Consider the following 19,202-nt stretch of genomic DNA (forward strand, 5'->3'; position numbering starts at 1 on the left):
CGGACAAGGCTTTTTTTTTTCCCCCTTCGCCTTCCCTCCCACCTTCCCTCCCCGGCTCTCATTGGCTGCCCTGCCCAGGTAAGTAGTTTTCTCCTGCCCCGGTGGCCCGCGGGGTCTGAGATGGGGTGCAGCAGCTCGAGCACTGGGTGTAAAGAGAGGGTCCTTGGGGGAGGGTTGGGACACTCCAGCCCACCTCTGGTCCCCCAGCTGGGAGAGCCTGGCGCCTGCCAGCTGCGTACGCGGCGGGTACCCTGGGTAGGGTACCCACCCCCACACCTGCCGCAAACTCCTCCGTCCCCAGCTGACAGGTTGAGGCTTCCCCGGGGCGCGGCCCCAGAAGGCACCCCACACCTGCTGCGGCCGAGCCCCAACTCCCCGCAGCTGCCGGGCTGATCAACCCCATGCTGAGCGGCCCGCGACGAGGGCAGGTGCAGGAGTTTCCCCTGCCTCTCCAGCGCCCCGCTACTCCACCCCCTTTGCTGCTCTGCGCCGGGGGAGGGGGGCCGAGAGAGAAAGGGGGGTTGTTCAGTTTCCTCCAGTCTGCACTCGGTTGGGGAGCCCAAGCCCCTCCTTAAGATGTAGCGCTCTGTGATCACAGAGAGAGGAAGTACCACGTAAGGCACTTGCCTCGCGGGGCCGCAGACCTCGTTGGGAACCCAGCACCACATAGGGCCCCGTGAGCATCGTCAGGAGTGACCCTTGAACACCGCTGGGTGTGCCCCTCCCCCGAAATCTAGCCTGGCGTCACCTCCCTGGAAAGCCCTTTGAGAGTGTTGTGCCCAGGAGCCGATTGCACTGCCTTCATCTTGAGGAATGAGATTCCTAACACCGCCCGCGTCTCCCAGAGGCCCTCAGTAGATCCGGCTACCCCTGCTTTTCCCCAGTTCTCTGGCTATGAAAGTTTAATGGGTACAGAGCAAACCCCTGAAATTTGGTTGAGTTCTTGGGAGACCACTTTGAGCTTAATTACCGCTGCCACCCCCACCCCCCCACCCCACCAGGGCCATTCCACATCTGTAGGCAAAGGAGTTAGGACACTTCAGCTCTTGGTTTCCACGTGCAGCTGCCTCCATCAAACCCTCAGATAGGCCAGAATTCCGTCATCACTCCATGGACCCTAGGGGCATCTTGAAGGCATTTCCTAAACGCAAGAAAGTTCACGCCAATCCCTCATCAAGAGCCTCTTGGAAGATTCCTAGGAGGGAAGAAGGAGAAGCAGCAGGAGGTGAGCAGACCTGCTCCGAGGTCCATAACATTCTATCCTTTGCTTTCTGATTGATAGATGGACAGCAAGGGTTTAGATGGTGGGTGACGGGGGAGGCTCATTCGACTGTGAGGTCTGTAATGACAAACCTACCTCCATGCATCTGGCACACAGTAAATGCTTTTTTTTTTTTTTTTTTTTTTTGCTTTTTGGGTCACACCTGGCTCTGCACTCAGGAATTACTCCTGGCGGTGCTCAGGGGACCATATGGGATGCTGGGATTCGAACCCAGGTCGGCCAAGTGCAAGGCAAACGCCCTGCCCGCTGTGCTATCGCTCCAGCCCCTAAATGCTTATTATATTTGTTGGAAATACTCATAGGCAGAGCGGTTCTAGGATACACGTGCCAGACACACCAGGAAACAGCACGTGCCTGAATCCTCTCTGTTAGCTCTAGTGAAAGCCCATGGGGCAATCAGCTGGATGTTTGTGGTGAGACTCCAGGAGACAGGCAGGGCTGTCTGGGAGGAGAGGATCGAGTGGGGGCAGGTTATCGTGAAGGCCTGTTCAACTCACTGTGGAGAGTGATGACAATAGGCACCTGCATGTCCCCTCCACAGAGTGGCTGAGGGACGTGCGGGCTCACGTCGTGCCTGCTGGCATTGGGCGAGCCCGCGCAGAACTGTTTGAGAGGCAGATTGTCCAGCACGGTGGCCAAGTCTGCCCTGCCCAGGGCCCAGGAGTTACTCACATTGTGGTGGATGACGGCATGGACTGTGAGCGAGCCCTCCGCCTCCTGAGGCTGCCCCGGCTGCCCCCGACCACTCAGCTGGTGAAGTCAGCCTGGCTGAGCTTGTGCCTGCAGGAGGGACGGCTGATGGACACAGCGGGATTCAGCATCTTCATCCCTGACAGGTGGGCTGTCCCAGTCTTTGCTTCAATATGTTTTGGAGCGTCGTGATTCTCTCCTTTGGTCATCACTGATAATTCTTGGGGGCCAGGAAGATAGTAAAGGGTTAAGGTTCTTGCCTGCACACTGCCGACCTGGGTTCGATCTCTAGCACTGCTCTGGTTCCCAGAGTCCCACCAGGATGATCCCTGAGCACCACTGTGTATTGCCCCCCACCCCGCTCTCTTATCCCCCTCAATTTCTCATGCTGGAGAGATAGTGCAGAGGTCAGGCACTTGCTTTGCATGTAGCTTTGCTGGCCATGACTCAAGTTCGAATCCTTATACCACATATGTTCCCTGAGTACAGAGCCAAAAGTAGCCCCTGCATACCGGTGGGTATGGCCCGAACCCCTCTCCCCTCACAGATTGTCTGAGGAGCAAAGGAGTGGTACAAAGCCCCAAAGCAATGAGATGAAGTGTCTTTGCCTACAGGAGGCCCGGGTTTGATCCCCTGAGTTGTACGGTTCCCTTGGTGGCACCAGGAGCACCCCCCAAGCACAGAGCTGGGAGTAGACCCTTGAGTACTGCCACATATGGACCCAAAACAAACAAACACATCAAAAGAAGTCTCATTGTCTGTTGGGAAACCAGAATTTTTAGAGTAGAGAAAGATGAGGAGCAGAGAGGTGAGACCTTTGGTGTCTCATCCTACATCATTTCCCTGCAGGTTCTTGGACCAACCCCAGCTCGACAAGGCCGACCCCGCCTCTCCTTCTCCAGTGGCTGCTGAGACTCTGCTCAGAGCAGCCCCCTCTGCCCCAGCCCGTGCCCCTAGACCGGTATCTCCTCCTGGGAGAGCAGAGGAGACATCCAGTACCCAGGCCCAGGTCAGGAGCGTGTGAATAGGGCAGGCCTGAGGGGTGGCTCGGGGTCTCTTGCTCATCCCGACACTCACACCAGCACTCACAGCTGTGGGGATCCTAGCGGCCTGGGGGCTTTCCCTCGGGCATCGGGCTCACTCTGGCGGATGAACTGACTCTCCCGACCTCTGTGGGGCCAGGAATTGAGGGTGTCGTCTCCTCCCCCACCTCCAGCCCAGCTCTGATGACGAAAACATCGATGGGGAGGAGGCCCTGGTTAGTGCAGCTGACCTGGAAGCCTTGATCAGTGGCCACTACCCCACGCCGCCCGAGGGAGATGCGGAGCCCAGCCCAGGCCTCCCGGACCTGGAGAAGTGGGTCTGTGCCCAGCCATCGAGCCGGAAGGCGACCAACCACAACCCCCACATCACAGAGAAGCTGGAAGTGCTGGCCAAAGCCTACAGCGTTCAGGGAGACAAGTGGCGGGCCCTGGGCTATGCCAAGGCCATCAATGCCCTCAAGAGCTTCCACAAGCCTGTCACCACCTACCAGGTACCTGGGGCTGAGATAGGGAGCGTGGGGGCCAGAGGTTGGGGGAGGTACAGGCCTAAATGAGGCTCAGGTGTAGTGGCTAAGAGCTGATGAGGTCTGGAGTGGGAGAAGCAGTACAGCAGGTAGGGCGCCTGCCTCGAGCGACCCAGGTTCTATTTCCAGCATCCCATATAGTCCCCCGAGTTCTGCCAAGAGAGATCCCTGAGCACAGAGCCATGAGTAAGCCCCAAGCAGGTCTGGATGTGCCCCCATTCCATCCCCGACTTTTTTTTTTTTTTTTTGCTGAGGTCTGAGATTTGTACCAAAGAAAGGACAGAGTGAGAGAAGTGGGCTGGTAAAAACCTGATAGGTACTGAAGCAAGCAGGGGGTCCTCCACTGCCCTCACCACTGTGGTTGACTTGTTTCTATAATTAGAAGTTTAGACTCTGAGGGCTGGAGCAATAGTACAGTTGGTCTGCATTTGTCTTTCATGCACCTAACCTGGGTTTGATCCCCACCACCCCATGTGGTCCCCAGAGCCCAGCCAGGAATCAACTCTGAGCACCTCTGAGTGTGGCCAAAAAGAAAAAAAAAAAAAGTTTAGATTCTGGGGACCAGCAAACCCAGAGACTGGAGTTCCCTGTATGTTACATAAACCCTTTGAGCACGTGTCTCCTCGGGCCGGGGTCCCTGGGAGGGAGATGGCCTGGTGCTGGAAGGCTCAGTGTCTGTCGCTTCTCACTGTGGCCGTGACAGTGTACTGGCAGTGGTGATGCTGGGAACAGCGCTGTTAGTGCCTCTTCCCCACTTCCTTTGCTCTTGCCCCTCTCTCTGAGCTCTGAAGACCGGCAGTGGAGCCCATTGCAGGCGGCAGCTCATTGTCCACTCCTCATGGCCCACTGGCCAACTGTGAAGGCCCCCCACCCTTTGCAGCCCATGGCTCCATGCCTCCCACTTGCTCTTGGTGTCAGGATCCACCCAGCGCCTCAGAGACCGGTGTCTCGCCCTTCCTCTCTCTCCTCCAGGAGGCCTGCAGCATCCCCGGGATTGGGAAGCGGATGGCCGAGAAGATCGTGGAGATCCTGGAGAGTGGGCACCTCAGGAAGCTGGACCACATCAGCGAGAGTGTGCCAGTCTTAGAACTCTTCTCCAACATCTGGGGGGCCGGCACCAAGACTGCCCAGATGTGGTATCAGCAGGTCACACCCGGCACCAGCCTTCACTTGATCTTTGCTTGTGTCTCAGCCCTCGTAGTTCTGTCACCCCATGCATGCTCTGATGGGCGTGAACCCAGACCACAGGGGACGCCACTTGGCAAGGGGACCCTCCTGGCTTCCCGAAGGGCCCTGTGACTTGTGGCCTTCATCTGTGGTACATGCAGAGACAGGAAGTAGGTGTCTGTTCCCCAGCCCAGCAGGGGCCTTCCAGAGGGGACCAGGGGCTAAGGGCCCAGAGTAATGAGTTTGCATCTGGCTCTGCCTAGAATCACTCCTGACTGAGGGAGGGGGCTGGAAACCACGCTTTAGAGCGGAGACGGATGGCACTGGGTGAGGGGTCTTCCATCTTCCCTGCCTTCCCAAGGCCTCTGGGGACAGAGCTCATCCTTGTGGGCTCGGTCCTGCCTCAGGCAGCCCTGTGGCCTGGGGTTGATGGAGGCCTCGCACACAGCTCACTTGCTCTCATCACTGGTCCTGCATCCTCATTGCCCCCCTGAACTCCCACTTCCTCTTTGCAGGGCTTCCGGAGCTTGGATGACATCCGCGACCAGGCGTCGCTGACCACCCAGCAAGCCATTGGCCTGAAGCACTATGACGACTTCCTAGAGCGCATGCCCAGGGAAGAGGCTGCAGAAATCGAGCAGACGGTAAGCAGGGCCCTGATCAGGGAGGGGAGCTGAGCCCGGTCCCGAGGTCAGGGGAGTCCGGCTGCAGAAAGTGGGTCCTCAGGGTGGGGAGCAGTGGGGAGCACATTGAGATGGCGGCTGCAGCGTGAGGGCTGACTTGGCGGCACGCAGCCACATGGCCAGGTCTCTGGGGAGGGTTCCTGGTGGCCAGGCCAGGTTGGCTTGGAAGCTTGAGTGTGCTAAGACTGAGAAAATGGAGGGCCAAGAGACAGTACAGTGGGTAGGGCACTTGCCCTGCAGTAGATAGGGCACTTGAACCATGTTCAATTCCCAGCACCATGTATGGTCTCCCCAAGGAGTGATCCCTGAGCACAGAGCTAGGAATGAGCCCCGAGCACTGCTGGGTGTGGCCCCAAAAGCAAAATTTTAAAATGAGTTGACACATTAGGACAGTATACATTACGGTTAGGACTTGTGGATATCGAAGTTTGAACCAGTTTCCTACATTTGAATGATTCACGCAGAGTCTCTAACATTTTTTTGGGGGGTGCAGGGAGGGGGTGTTGGGACATACCCAGTGATGTTTAGGACTTACTCCTGGCACTGTGCTCAAGAATTACTCCTAGCAGTGCTCAGGGGCTCAGGGACCACATGGGATGCCAGGGATCCAGCCCAGGTCAGCTGGGTGTGGGACCAACACCCTACCTGCTGTGCTTTAGGCTCCTCTTAACATTTTTTTTTGATTTGCAAAATTTTTTTGACAACCTGTTGAAAACCAAGAACTCTGCCTGCACTGGGACTTGTCAGGGTTTGAGGTAGAGTTGATGTGGTGCATGAGGCCATAAGGATTAGATTTGTGCTCTGAGGAAGGCGGGATTAATGGCAGAGCTGAGGTTAGGCTGAATTTAGGAGTAGAATTATTGTGGTGGGAGGGATTCCTTTGGTTTTCGGGCCACCCCTAGCAGTGCTCAGGTGCTGTTCCTAACTCTGTGTTTGAGCATAACTCCTGGCCTCCTGGCGATGCCCAGGGACTGTCTGCAGGGGATTTGAACTAGGGTTTGGTGCATTGACTACCTCCAAAAGCAAGTGCCTTTACCCTCTGTACTATCATCCCAGCCCCTGTTTCCGTAGTAGTAGATGCTTTTTGTGTCAAGATTTGTTCTTGGGCCAGAGCAATAGTATGGCGGGTAGACATTTGTTTTGCACACAGCTGACCCATGTTCCCCATATGGTTCCCCGAGCCCACATAGGAATGATCCCTGAGTGCAGAGTAAGCCCTGAGCATAGCCAGATGTGGAACAAATACCAAACAAACAACAACCCAAAATACAAAACTCAAAACCAAACCCAAAACCAAATAAATAGGGGCCAGAGAGCTAGCACAGCAGGCAGGGCACTTGCCTTGCACACGGCCAACCCAGGGCTCATCCCCAGCATCCCACAAAGTCACCTGAGCGCAGAGCCAGGAGTAAGCCCAGAGCACAGCCAGGTGTGACCCAAAAGACAAACAAAAAGATCTGTTCTCAAAATAAGGTGTGGCTGAGCTTTGCGTAGTGTTGGCTGGGGTGAGGCTGGAGTCCACTTAGGGCCGGTCTGTGCGGGTGCTGGGGCCTGAGAGGGCCGCGGTACAGGCCACTATGGCTCTGCTGAGTAGGAATCAGCCTCCGCACTCCTGCGGGGCCACCAGCCTGAGGCCAGGCCGTGTGGATGGATAGCCCTTTTGTCCGCCCATCACAGGCCTTGGTGCTAGCGATGACGCTGTCACTCCGCCACGGTGTCCGGGTTCAGAGAATGCTCCGGTCAGCCCACCGCCCCCCTCTCCCTGTGGGACAGAAGTGGCTTCCCACCTGGCCCGCACACCCCACCCCACCCCCCTTCCCGGTTCAGAGCCCACCAGCCTGGGGCTTTCTTTAATTTCTTGATGGGATTACTCATCCTAGGCCTCCGCCCCTCCTTGGGGGGGCTCAGGAAGGGAGAGGGGATTAGCAGGGCCTGTCTGTTAGGAGAATTGAGGTGTCCTGACTGCTGGTATCCAGGGCCCCAGAAATCCCCGCATTCTGGGGTGGAGGCAGATGCCATCTGCATGCGAAAGGCCTGGTGTTTTCAGTGTCAGGGGGAGGCTAATGGGTTTATCTCCCTCTACTGACCGGCCAGCTCTCACCTTCCCCACCCTGCCCAGCCACTTCTCCAGGCAAGTCCAAGAAACTTCTTTGCATTTTTGGTTTTTTTTGCTTTTTGCTTTTTTGGGCCACACCCAGATGTTCTGGGCGGGGGCTACTTGGGCTCTGTGCTTGGCGGGGGTCATCCTGGTGGTGCGTGGGGGAGCATGGGGTATCAGGGATCAGTCTAGCCCTGCATGCAGAGCCCATTGAGCCCCCTCCCTCTGGCCCTCCTTTGCTGCCTTTCCTTTCCTGCTGGTGCAGTTACATGTCTGTGCTCCTCGGCCTGGGGCCAGACGCGCCCGTGCCAGCCAGCTGCTCACACCTCAGCCCTCCCTCCCGCATCCACATTTCCCGACTTCTGAGCTCTGACTGAGGGTTCCAGACCCTTTGTCCTGACCAGAATTAAAAGACTGGGCATCTGGGGAGCTGAGAGGTGAATCTCGGCTCTTGAGCCCCAGAGTGGGGAATACCCCTTCCCTCAGAAGAGGGGTGCACACCTTCTCACTCTCTCCTCTGCCCACGTGATGGGAGGGGGTGTCACACCCAGTGATGCTCAGGCTTTGCTCCTGGCTCAGCACTCAGGAATTACTCCTAGCGGGCCTCCGGGAACCACATGGGATGCCAGGGATCGAACCCGGGTCGGGTGTGTGTACAGCAAATGCCCTACCCGCTATACTATCACTCTGACTCCCAGCCCTGCCATGTGATCGGGTTTTCCCTCCTGCTCTAGCTGAGTACACGTCTCTGTGCCCTCGGTGTGGCCCCAGCTCCTGGGGGCGGGGGCGGGGGTGGAGAGGACCCCCTTCCAGCCTCTCCCTGCTCCCTGCTCTCTCCCAGGTCCGGGAGTCCGCTCAGGCCCTGAGCCCCGGGCTGCTGTGTGTGGCGTGTGGCTCGTACCGACGGGGGAAGGCAAGCTGTGGGGACGTGGATGTGCTGGTCACTCACCCTGATGGTCGCTCTCATCAAGGCATCCTCAGCCGCCTCCTTGAGAGCCTTCGGCAGCAAGGTAAAAGCCCTGGCCTGGGCAGGTGCAGGGTGTGGGGTGGGACCGGGCAGCCCCCACGGCCCCCCAACATCATAACCTGCAGGCAGGGGGCCAGGCGATGGCATGGTGAGAGCCCCTGTCTCTCATGGCCGGAGCCATTTCCGGGGAAGATGGCACCTCGGCACTGGGTCTCAGTAACCCGCAGGGCCATGTGCCTTCCCTTAAAGGAGCCCGAGCCCAAGGGGGAGAGGCGGCCCAGAAAATAGATGGGCGAAGAGGACATGGAGATGATCTGGGGGGCCTGGGAGTGGGAGGGCCTGACCCTGCCGTGGCCCTGCCAGCCCCTCCCCTGTGGGACAGGGTTCCTGACCGATGACCTGGTGAGCCAGGAGGAGAACGGCCAGCAGCAGAAGTACCTGGGCGTGTGCCGGCTGCCAGGGCCGGGCAGGCGGCACCGGCGGCTGGACATCATCACGGTCCCCTACAGCGAGTTCGCCTGCGCGCTGCTGTACTTCACGGGCTCGGCGCACTTCAACCGCTCCATGAGGGCCCTGGCCAAGACCAAGGGCATGAGCCTGTCCGAGCACGCGCTCAGCAGCGCCGTGGTCCGGAGCCCGCGCGGCCTCAAGGTGGGGCCGGGCCAGGCGCTGCCCACCCCCACAGAGAAGGACGTCTTCCGCCTGCTGGGCCTGCCCTACCGAGAGCCCGCCGAGCGCGACTGGTGACCCTGCTGGGGACCGCAGAGAAGGACGCAGTCCACTCACGACCGGCCTGGCCCGGCCTTCGCCCCGCTCTGCCCCCACCTCAGGAGAGGGGGGACATGCCCCGGCGCCACGTTAGGTCGGAGCAAGAGGCTGGTTTGACGGCAGCCCGTTCCCCACCCGAGGCGGGGCGGCTGCGGGAGGAGAGTGGGCAGCCGGGCGCTCCCCTAGCCCGGGACCCTTCAGAGTGAATGAGCCCCTCCCGTGAGTCCCGGGACCCTCTGCTTCCTGTGCAGCTGGGGCAAGGGGTGCCTCTGGCCTGGCCCGGACACGGCCCAGGGGCCCAGTAAAGTGCACTTACCACTCACGCTGCCTGGACTCTGCGAGCGCTGCAGCCCCCAGCCCTGCCCAAGGGTGGCAGGAGGCGGGAACCGGGAAGCCCAGCCGGCTGCTCCCCAAACCAGCTGGCCTCGGTCAGCACCCAGACCCAGAAGCGGGCAGTAGCAAACCTAGCGAAAAGGGAGAGTTGGTGGGGTCAGGAATTAGGAGCTTGTCCCACCCCCTTCCCGCTGAGCCCCACCCCAGAACCAGCTCTGGGAGGGCCTGGAACCCTGGGGGAAAGACTCATCCAGAACAACTACATGGCAAGTTGTGTGCCACTGCTGGGTTGGCAGTCAAGGCAGGCTACCCGGAGGAGGGGAGGAGGTACAGGCTGGCAGAGAAATAGCCTTTTTGAGACAGGTCAGTGGGCTGTTTGGGATGACATAAAGAACCTGCTTCAGAGAGGATGCTGGGTGCAAGGTTGTGTGTGTGTGTGTGCGCGCGCGCACGTGTGTGTGTACACGTGTGTCTGTGTGTGCATGTATGTGTGTCTGTGTGTGTGCACGTGTGTGTGTGCACGTGTGTGTGTGTGCACGTGTGTCTGTGTGTGTGTGTGCATGTGTGTGGGAGGGGAGTGCAACAGGGGCTGGGTCAGGAGAAGAACAGGTGGAAGAGAACGGGCTGGCGCTGAGGGGCCAGAATGGACAGAGCCTACGGGCATGAGTTCAGCTGCTGCTTCAGGATGACTTGGGAGTTGTTCCTTGAGCACAGAGCCAGGAGTACGCCCGAAGCAACCCTGAGTGTGATCCCCAAACCAAAAACCAGCACAAAAAGCACAAAGGAGGGGGCTGTACCTGGGAGCACCAGGGCCTGGAGGGTTGGGGCGGACTTGGGAGGAGGCTGAGGTGGGTGCTGCTGACACCAGCGTTTGGTCGGGAGCTCAAGCAGCCCTAGGGTGGGCCCCACCCCTGGCCCGGGTGACAGGCCCGCCTTCCGGGGTCACTCGCCACAGGAGAGGCCCCGGGGCCCTGGGGATGGCATGAAAGGCTGCTCGGGAGTCAGGGGACGTGACAGAAGGGTTTCTGGGGCTGGGAAAGCGGCCCAGTTGGGAGAGGGAGCGACAGCACAGAGCGTGGGGTTCGCCCCGGGCAAGTGCTCAGCCCAGGCTCCATCCAGCTGAGACAGTCTCAGAGCCTTGGTGGGAACTGGCATGTGCAGCACCCCCCGCACCCCCCAGCCACCCCCCAGTTCCCATATGGTCCTGAGGAGAAAAGGGGGCACCATCCCGCCCACTAGCCCCGCCATCACTGACTCTGAGCCAGACCCCCCAGTGCACGACCAGCTGAATGATACACCACCCCCAGACACACACACACACAACACCCTAGATGGCCACACCCCAACACCCGGAGCCTGAACGGTGCCACCTTGGAGGAGAGCATGAAGAATCTACAGGCCAGGCCAGGAGCTAGTCCAGTACACAGGTAAGGTTCTGGCCTTGCGCATGGTTAACCCACAGATGGGCCCAGGGCACTGCCAAGAGTGACCCCTGAAAGCAGAGCCGGGAGTAAGCCCTGAGCACAGCTGGGTGTACAAAAATTAACAAAAGGGCTTACAATCAAGGAGTTGGGAGAGAAGAGCTGGAGCGAGTACTATCCTCATTTATTCTTGGTAGAGACCCAGTCCCGTCCCCAGCCTTCCACAGCAGGGGCCCTTCCCTACCACAAGTAAAAGGAGGATCAGAGATGTTTAGACTTCGTGGGCAGGGGCAAGGGGTGGGCCAGGAGCTCGTGTTTGGAGATGGGAAAGACCAGGATCCCCCACCCTCGGCGTGTCCGTGCACACGCCTCTTATTGCCATGGCGTCTGTGGCTGAGGAGCGGGCCTGTGGACTGAGCGCGTGGCACTTTGTCACTGCGGCCCCAGAGAGCCAGCAAGTGCCTGGGGAGGGGCCTGTGAGTGGCGCCCCGCAGTGGGGCGGGCTCGGGGAGGGAGAGTCTCACAGTCCGGGAAGCCCAGGCCCCAGACCCCAGCACCCCTATGACTGGCTGTCACATGCTCAGGCTCACCCCGTCTCATGTCATTTCCCCCTGACGCCCGTTCCCCTTGCAGCCACTGGGCCCCGTCTCTCCGAGTGGAGCCTCATCTCCCGGGGCCCGGGGTGATCCATCAGCTGTGGCCCTACACCCGCACTGCAAGGGGACAACAAGGCCCGAGTTTCCTCCTAATTGTGGAGGGCCAGCTGTGGGCACAGGGCCAGGTGTGGGATGGGCACGACGTGGCGGGCATCCGAGGCCTGAGCGGGACCTCCAGCCCACAGCCCGCTTCTCCGGGCGAGTTTTGGGACCCCTTTACTTGCGCTTGTAAATTAGGTTCTTGCTGGGGTGAGAGAAGACACTCGGCCTCGTGCCCTCTGCACCCACACCCAGGCCGTCCAGCACCGGCCGCCCCCAGATCCTGCTCCCACCAGGAGCCACCAGGCCTGGGACGGCAGCAGCCCTCCAGCTCTCATCCTCCCTGCCCTTCGCCCAGACACCAGCCAGTGAGTTTTCTAGAATCCCTGAGCCAGGGGGCGCCCTACCCAGAGCTCTGGAGTCAGAGCAAAGGCCCTCCGAACCAAAGTCCCCAAACTGGCCTAGAGTCTGGGCCCAGCCTCATCTCCACTGTCCTACCCCCGTGGAAGGGCGGAGGACACTTTCCAAGAAGGCCCTGGAGAGAGGACTCAGGAGGGCACGGCGCCCGCGCGGCTGGGCAACCTCTTCCCGTGGTTCTGCCAGGCTCTGCCGGGCAGCCTGAGCAGGCCCCGGAGCCCAGAGAGCGGCGCTCCAGGGGGGCCCCTCTGCCAGCTGCTCCTTCTCTGGGGTGCCAGGGTGGTGTCTGCTGCCCGGCCCTGTGCAGGGGTGCAGGCCCTGTGGGGAGGGGGGTGCGATTTCAGATCCAGATGCGACTCTGGGTGTCAGCATCCCCAGCCCCACCCGTATGCCTGCTCCGCTGATGTCGGGAGCTTGGACAGGGCCAGGGGCAGCAAGGGGGTCCCTGGAAGTGCCCCGTGGTGCTGGGCAGGGGGTGCAGGAGGCGGAGGCCCGGGCTCAGGCTCGGCCGGTCCGGGAGGCGGCCACGGGGCCGGCGCTGCGTCAGCCTTGAGCGGCCATCAATAGCGCGCGGTTAATTAATTTGATGGGAACAGCAGGGACCGCCGTTTGCATTTAGTGAAGTTCCAGGAACTTCCAACCTCATCTTCATAATTGGCCTCATAAATTGTAAGAAAGAGAGAGATCAGCAAAGCAGGAGGGAGGAGGGGCCGCCCGTCCGTCCTTATTTAATTTTATTGCTGAAATTCATCTTTTTAGCCTCCTCCGGAATCGGCTCTCCCTGCCGGATTTGCCTAATCATGATAAATTAATATTCATTTCCCCGCCTCTTAGCCAGCTCCCTCACTCGCTCCGATGGAGTTGGGGAGCAGCTCACTGCCCCCCGCCTCTGCTGCTAAGCCCTGGGGGGAGCCTGCGAGGGGGCTTGGATGCAGAACCACGGGGGAGGGGCCCGAGGGGAGACTGAGGGAAGAGGCCCCTGCTCAGGAGACAGAACACCGGGCTTGTCCCTGCTCTGCGGGTCGGGGGCTGAGTGAAAGGTCAGGGAGGGCCTTTGGGGGACCCAGGGGCAGGCGGGATGGCCTGGGAGGGGATCTGCAGGGCCAGCTCTGGTGGTTGTGTGGGTGTTGCGGGGGGGAGCTGGTTGCTCACCTGACCTGGTTTTCTGTGGGGGACCGAGCCTAGAGGTGCTCAGGGGACCATAAAGTGCTGGCATCACACCTGGGCTGAGCACATGTTAAGCCCCGGATGAGGTCATTGCGCTGCCAAGAGCCAAAGACTCTTATAGGAGTAGCCCCTCAGGAGTGTCCCCAAGCCGCACCACGAGGACTCTGCAGGCCTCTTCTTCTGGCTTTGAAACACATGTACCAGGGCCAGTGAGTGCCAAGAGACACCCCCACTGATGGCCACGAGGAGAGTGTGGGGGAGCCCACGTTTCCCGGGGAGTCCAGCATGAGCAGACGGGCAGCGCCAGGGCTCCGGCACGGACTGAGCTAAACACAGCAGGAGGGTGTGTGCCTCGCACGTGGTCACCCTGGGTTCAATCCCCGGCACCCCAGATGGGCCCCCAAGCACTAATTCCTAACTGCAGAGATAGGAGTAAGCCCTGAGTATTGCTGGGTGTGACCCAAAAGCAAAAATAAAATAAAATAAAATAAAATAAAATAAAATAAAATAAAGGGAAGTGACTCAAAGGATGAGCTCATCTCTGCAGGCAGGAGGCGCGGGTTTCACCTCTAGCACCACAGTCCTGTCTCCTCTCTAGGTGTGGTTTCAGGCCCGGTGAGGGCAGGAAGCCATGACAAGCTCTGTCCCATGCCTCCCCTCTCCTTCCATCTTCCCACTTGGCCACAGGAGCCATTTTCCCTGTGGCCAGACCCCCACACTCGCCTTTGTTTCACTAGGGACCAAATCCAGGTGAGTCAATCTTCGACTCCTGGGGCCAAGAGACAGTACAGTGGGCAGGGCTCTGGCCTTGCACGTGCCAACCTTGGTTCCATCCCTGCTACCCCGTGTTTCCCTAAACACCACCAGGAGTGACCCCTGAGCACAGAGCCTAGAGAAAGTCCCGGGCACCACTGTGTGAGGTCCCCAAACCAAACATCTGTGGGTCTGCAAGTTCCCATCTCCTAGGACAGGCCCTGACGGGAGCGTCTCCTATTGGGTAGGCTTGGGAGGGCCTAAAACTGGCGCCACAGGGCCCCTCCCCCACCAAACCAGAGTTTTCAAAAATACTTCCCCCTGGGTGTGGGTGGTGCTGGGTTCCTGTGGGGAGGGACCTGTTGACGGGTGGAGGGGCCCCTGTGGGGAGGATGAGGTGGCCTTTATCCGGCTCTGCCGGGGACTCCTGCCCAGTCCCATTTTGTGGAAAGGAGGCCCAGAGAGGATAATTCACTGTGTTGTTGTCACACAACACGGGAGGAGCAGAGTGTTTCTGGTTTCCTGGACTCCTCGTTCTCTCACGGGGCTTCCAGCCTAGACTCTCTCCCTCCCCCTTTCAGGCAGCCAAAGCAAAGAGCCGAGTTCAGGAGTTAGTGGAGGGTGCCTAGTGTTGATGTTGAAAGACATGGTGCCTCATCCTGGCACCTGGTAGTTTCGTGGGGGCAGGGGTGCATGGGCATGGGACGGGACCACCCCACAGTGTTCAAGGGCTACACAGTGCTTGGGGGTGCTCCTGGTGATGCTCAGAGGACCATACGCTGCCAGAGATGGAACCTGGGCCTCCCGCCTGCCAAGCCTTTGCCCCAGCCCATTGGTCCATCTCCCTGGCCCATGAGATTTTAAATCAGCAAATGCCCATTTGCCCTGAGATGGAACCTCTGACCTCCCGCCTCCACTGTGGAATTACTGGTGGCGGTTGGGAGGCGAGGGGGGCTACAGCCCTGATGGAGGCAGGGGCCTGGCTCTGATCACCTGTATCCCCCCCACATGCCTGGCCTCCATGACCCCCTTCCCAGCCCCTGGCGCCATTGATGATTTGTTCTCAATGGACTGTTCAGGGTCTGATCCGGCCCAACCCCTCCCGCCCCCTGGTAATCTTCAGCTCTGTGGGGCTCAGGCCAGTGCCTCTGCTCAGGGTACTCTGCGCCAGATGCTCGTTGGAAAGGACTCAGGACGGAGTGGGGGTAGGTCAGCAGTACAGCACTCGCCTTGTGTGGGTTCGACCCCTGGCACCACATGGAAGGGGAGGGAGGGGAGGGAGGAGGGGAAGAGAGGGGAGTGGGAGGAGGAAGGGGGAGGGGAAGGGGAAGGAAGGAGGGGGGAGGCCAGGGAAGGTCCTAGGAGGGCTGGGGAGGGGATAGAGGTGCGGGGAAGGGAAGGGAGGGGCGGAATCTCACTGAGTTACCCCAGGCTGGAGCACCCACGGTGGAGTCCTTCCTCTTCCTGCCAGCGAATAGCCCCAGGGCTCCAGCTTCTCACCCTAGGAGTCAGGACTGCAGCGCCCACTCCAGAGCTTCTGAGAACGGGTCCTTCCTCCCTGCGGGCCACCCTGAAGCCCCCAACCCAAGTCCCGGGAACTGCAGGACGGTGTGGAACAGCGGGCTCCAGGGTCCCACCTGCAGTCAGGGGAGCCGGCCCGGCCCCCGACTCCACACGCAGAGGATCTCCTTCTCGAGGCTCAGAGTTCGGCCTCGGGCTCTCTCTCCTTGCACCCCACAGGAGCGGAGAACGGGCCTCTCCAGGATCTGGGACGGGAGCAGGGCAGGGGGCGCTCCCGGGGGGGTGGCGGGGCACGTCAGAAGGGCCAGGTCTAAGCCGCGGCGGGTCAGGCCGAGGGCGCTTCCCTGGATGGCCAGCAGAGGGCGCGCGAGGACCGGCCAAGAGGCCCGGCCGCGTGCGAAGGACCGAGAGGTGGAGGACGGCTGGGGCGCGAGGCGGTCCGCGCGGTTCGGGGTGGGGCTCCCTCCTGGTTTCCGGGGTGCGGGCTGAAAGCAGCCAGGGTGCCCCTCCCCGGTGGGAAGACCCTCCTCATAGGCCTACAAGGCACAGGGGCTGCGGGTTCAGGGCTTGGTGCGAGTCCGGTGGGATCCCTTTCCACACCTCATTCAGGATACTGTGACTCAGTTTCCTCTTGGAGGAGTTCGATCCCTGGCAGCTCTACACTGGGAGACCAGATGGGGCTGGACGACCGTCAGGGCGGCAATCCCTCCCCGACTCCTCGGCTAACCTTGCACGGTGCTGGGGGAGAAGATAGGGAGCAGCTGCAGGAGCTGGCGGGAGACGGAAACTCCTTCCCGGGAACCACGACTGGGCCGCGCCCCGCCCGCATGGTGATTTATGGCTGGGCCGGTGGCCGACCTTGGGCGGAAAACTAATGGCAGGTCATGAACGCTACAGAAAAAGTAAAGTGGTGAGCGAGGAGGACGGGCCCATTAACTCGCCCATCTCTCTCCTCCAGGCAGCTCAGGAATCGCGGGCGCTCGGCTTCACCCTTGCAGGGGGGCTCCCCATGCAGGACCTTCTGCAGAAGGAGAGGTGATGCTTTAATTAACTGCTGACACTGGTCGGGGACCAGAACATACCCGAACTGAGTTACATGAGGGAGTGAAGGGATACACAGGGTGGGCCCTAGGAGCAGAGTGGGTCTTCCTCTCTCCAGCTCCGCTTCAGGCTCCATCCCTGGAGCAGGGCTGGTGCTCAGCCCTCTAGTGCTGGGCTGGGGGTATCCCGAGAGTGGCCCTCCTGGAAATGGCGAGGACACACCCCGATTTGAGGGCCCCTTGCTTGATTGAGCAGATCTCCCCTAGACTCCATCAGCGTCAAGGTGTGGCTGGGGTCAAGCCTCCCTCTGAGATCTGCTCTGTGCACGGAGAAGAAGTTGAGCTCAGGGGGCGGCCACTTTCAGGAAGGAGCCGACACGGACTTCTGAGTGGCCTGGCCGAGGTCGACTCTGTCCGGAAGGAGACTGGGGGGACACGGAGCCAAGGCTGTTCCTCTCAGCAGACCTCGAGTGACTGAACCCCAGGAGACTAGAAGGTGGCAGTGGGTATCCCTGGTGGAGGGCAGCTGGGTGCCCATGCACTGGGCAGTCCACTCCTTCACCAGACATGGGTGCTCTGCCCATGGGGTGCAGGGGAGCACTCGGGGCTTACAATCCACAGCGGGAGCCGAGAGACGGGCAGTGTGGACTGCGCACTGAGTGAAAAGGGAGAGGCACAGGCGTCGGCCCCACACCAGGCCTCACCCACCCTTCAGCCACTCTCTTCGCCTCCACACTCACCATCTTCTCCCCTAACCCCGCCCCTTCACTCCCCTGCCTTCTGTCTTTTTGGACCTGGAACCCTGAGCCAGGACTGGCTCCTGAATATTCCGGATTGAGTGCCAAGTGAAAGGCAGGCACCTGGGTACCTTATAAAGAATCTCAAGACAAATCTTAAACCAAGCCTATGGCGTTTTCCAGTGTGGGCCCAGGGGGAGGGGCCTCAGTCTGTGCCCACGCCCCCAAGTCTCCCTTCACTCAGCAGCCTCCTCCCCTCCTCCCCTCCAGCCTCTTCCCCTCTCCAGCCTCCTGGCCCCAGTCTGTTTCCCAAGCCGGATGGGCAGCCATCTCCCCCACGTCCTTTCACTGGGGTGCCCCTCACCATCCTCCTCCCCCAGACTCCCTGCACTTGCCCACTTCTCCTGGATGTTTTAAAGAGCTCAGTTCCTTTGGGAAATTTACTTTTCCTTTAGCCACTTCCTCCCAGGGGGACTTGGATTTTTCTAGCACTAATACAGGGGTTAAGGCTCATGCCTTGTACGCAGTGGGCACCACCTCATGGTCCGCCCTCACCCTGTGCTCCCCTCCCTGCGTCTCAGGCTTTAGCCTCGGAAGCCCCAAGCTCCTGGGTGGGGGTCTCTCATTAAACATCTGACTGAGAATCGAGGGGCCTACTTGGGAGCCGCCCCCTCTCCCCAGTCATGGTTTTCCAGGTGGAAATCCCACACCGCACAGTGTACTTGGGCCCAAACACAAATCACCTGCCTTCACTCCCAGCCATTTGTCTGGCCCCTCTAGTCTACTTAAGGTTCTGGAGGACGTGCTGGCGTCCTATTCATCACTGTAGCTCCCCGCACCTCGCTGACACGCGCCGGCGGGGGCTCGGTTAATGTTTGTTGACGCAGCTGTGGGCATCCTCTGCGCACGGGTTGGCTGTTTTTGGAGTCTGAGCTTGTGGGCGCGGAGCGCACGCGTCCCCGCTCCGGGCCTGTAGGTGGGCACCAGCTGCCCCGGTGTGCGCGGCTCCGTGGAGGGGGTGTACCTTGATCTGGCACAAAAGTAGGCGTGTCCTGGGTAGGGGGTGTGCCTGGACAGGAGCTGCAGGTGCGGCGTGCAAGGACACAGCCGGCTGGCGCGTGCGCGGGCCATGTGCGTGCACAGCTGCGTGTCCTGGCCGCGGGCAGGCTGGACGCCCGCGCGCCCCCTGGCCCCGCTGCGCGCGTCGCTTTGTTCCTGCGCCGCGGGCGGCCGCGTGGGCTCCCCGCTCGGCGGCCCGGGCGTCTCGGGCGCCGCGGTGATTGGCGGCCGTACGGCGGGCGGCGGGGCTCCCTCCCGGGCGGGCGGGCGGAGCCAGATCGGCTCCCGTTACCGGCGCAGGGGGGTCGGGGTGGGGGGGCGCCAGGCCATCCATCTTCTGTTATTACAGCGTAATGGGGCTGCTCGGGCGCCCGCCCATTTGTCATCGGCCTCGTTCGCTGATAACGGGCATTTGTCATCACTTTCCTCCGCGCCAATGTCATCAGCGCCACTGACAGGCGGGGGTGGGGGGTCGCGTGCATGAGCTGGGGCGCGCACACGCGCAGGCACACGGAGCCCGGGGGCACGCCTGTCCCTGTGTGTGTGTGGATCGGGGCTCCCTGGCAGAGGGACACACGGGCACACACACAGAACAGCCTCATCTGTCAAGCGGATATTCCCAGCTGGAGACCCTCTTCCCCGTGGAGCGGGCGTGTGCCGGGGGAGGGGCCGGCGTTGGGGCTAATGGCAGCTTGAGTGCAGGTGGGCCCCTGCCAGCTCCCTGCGTGCACACGTGTGACAGCGGCCACCAACACCGATCGCCGCGCCCCCTTCATGGGCTCTTGCAACTCTTGGCAGCACGGGGACAGCCAAAGGGTCACTTGGCTCCCAGGCCTC

At 60.6% G+C, this 19,202-nt stretch overlaps 1 protein-coding gene across 4 annotated transcripts; it reads left to right on the plus strand.

Annotated features, from left to right (window-relative positions):
- The first annotated feature begins 13 nt into the window (after window positions 1–13).
- POLL (DNA polymerase lambda) lies at window positions 14–9,961 on the plus strand. 4 transcript variants are annotated; one of them, XM_055119567.1, is made up of 9 exons: window positions 14–78; window positions 1,002–1,225; window positions 1,824–2,118; window positions 2,822–2,981; window positions 3,189–3,506; window positions 4,512–4,685; window positions 5,222–5,350; window positions 8,329–8,497; window positions 8,837–9,961. In XM_055119567.1, the coding sequence occupies exons 2-9, from the start codon at window positions 1,111–1,113 to the stop codon at window positions 9,199–9,201; spliced, it is 1,725 nt and encodes a 574-aa protein (XP_054975542.1). In that variant the 5' UTR covers window positions 14–78; window positions 1,002–1,110; the 3' UTR covers window positions 9,202–9,961. The 4 variants fall into 4 exon arrangements, with proteins under 4 accessions (XP_054975542.1, XP_054975544.1, XP_004616395.2 ...); XM_055119569.1 differs by having other exon boundaries at window positions 8,818–8,987; XM_055119570.1 differs by having other exon boundaries at window positions 23–78; window positions 1,064–1,225.
- Window positions 9,962–19,202: the final 9,241 nt, after the last annotated feature.

This window comes from Sorex araneus, chromosome 11 (assembly GCF_027595985.1).
Source record: "Sorex araneus isolate mSorAra2 chromosome 11, mSorAra2.pri, whole genome shotgun sequence".
Classification (NCBI taxonomy): Eukaryota; Metazoa; Chordata; class Mammalia; order Eulipotyphla; family Soricidae; genus Sorex; species Sorex araneus.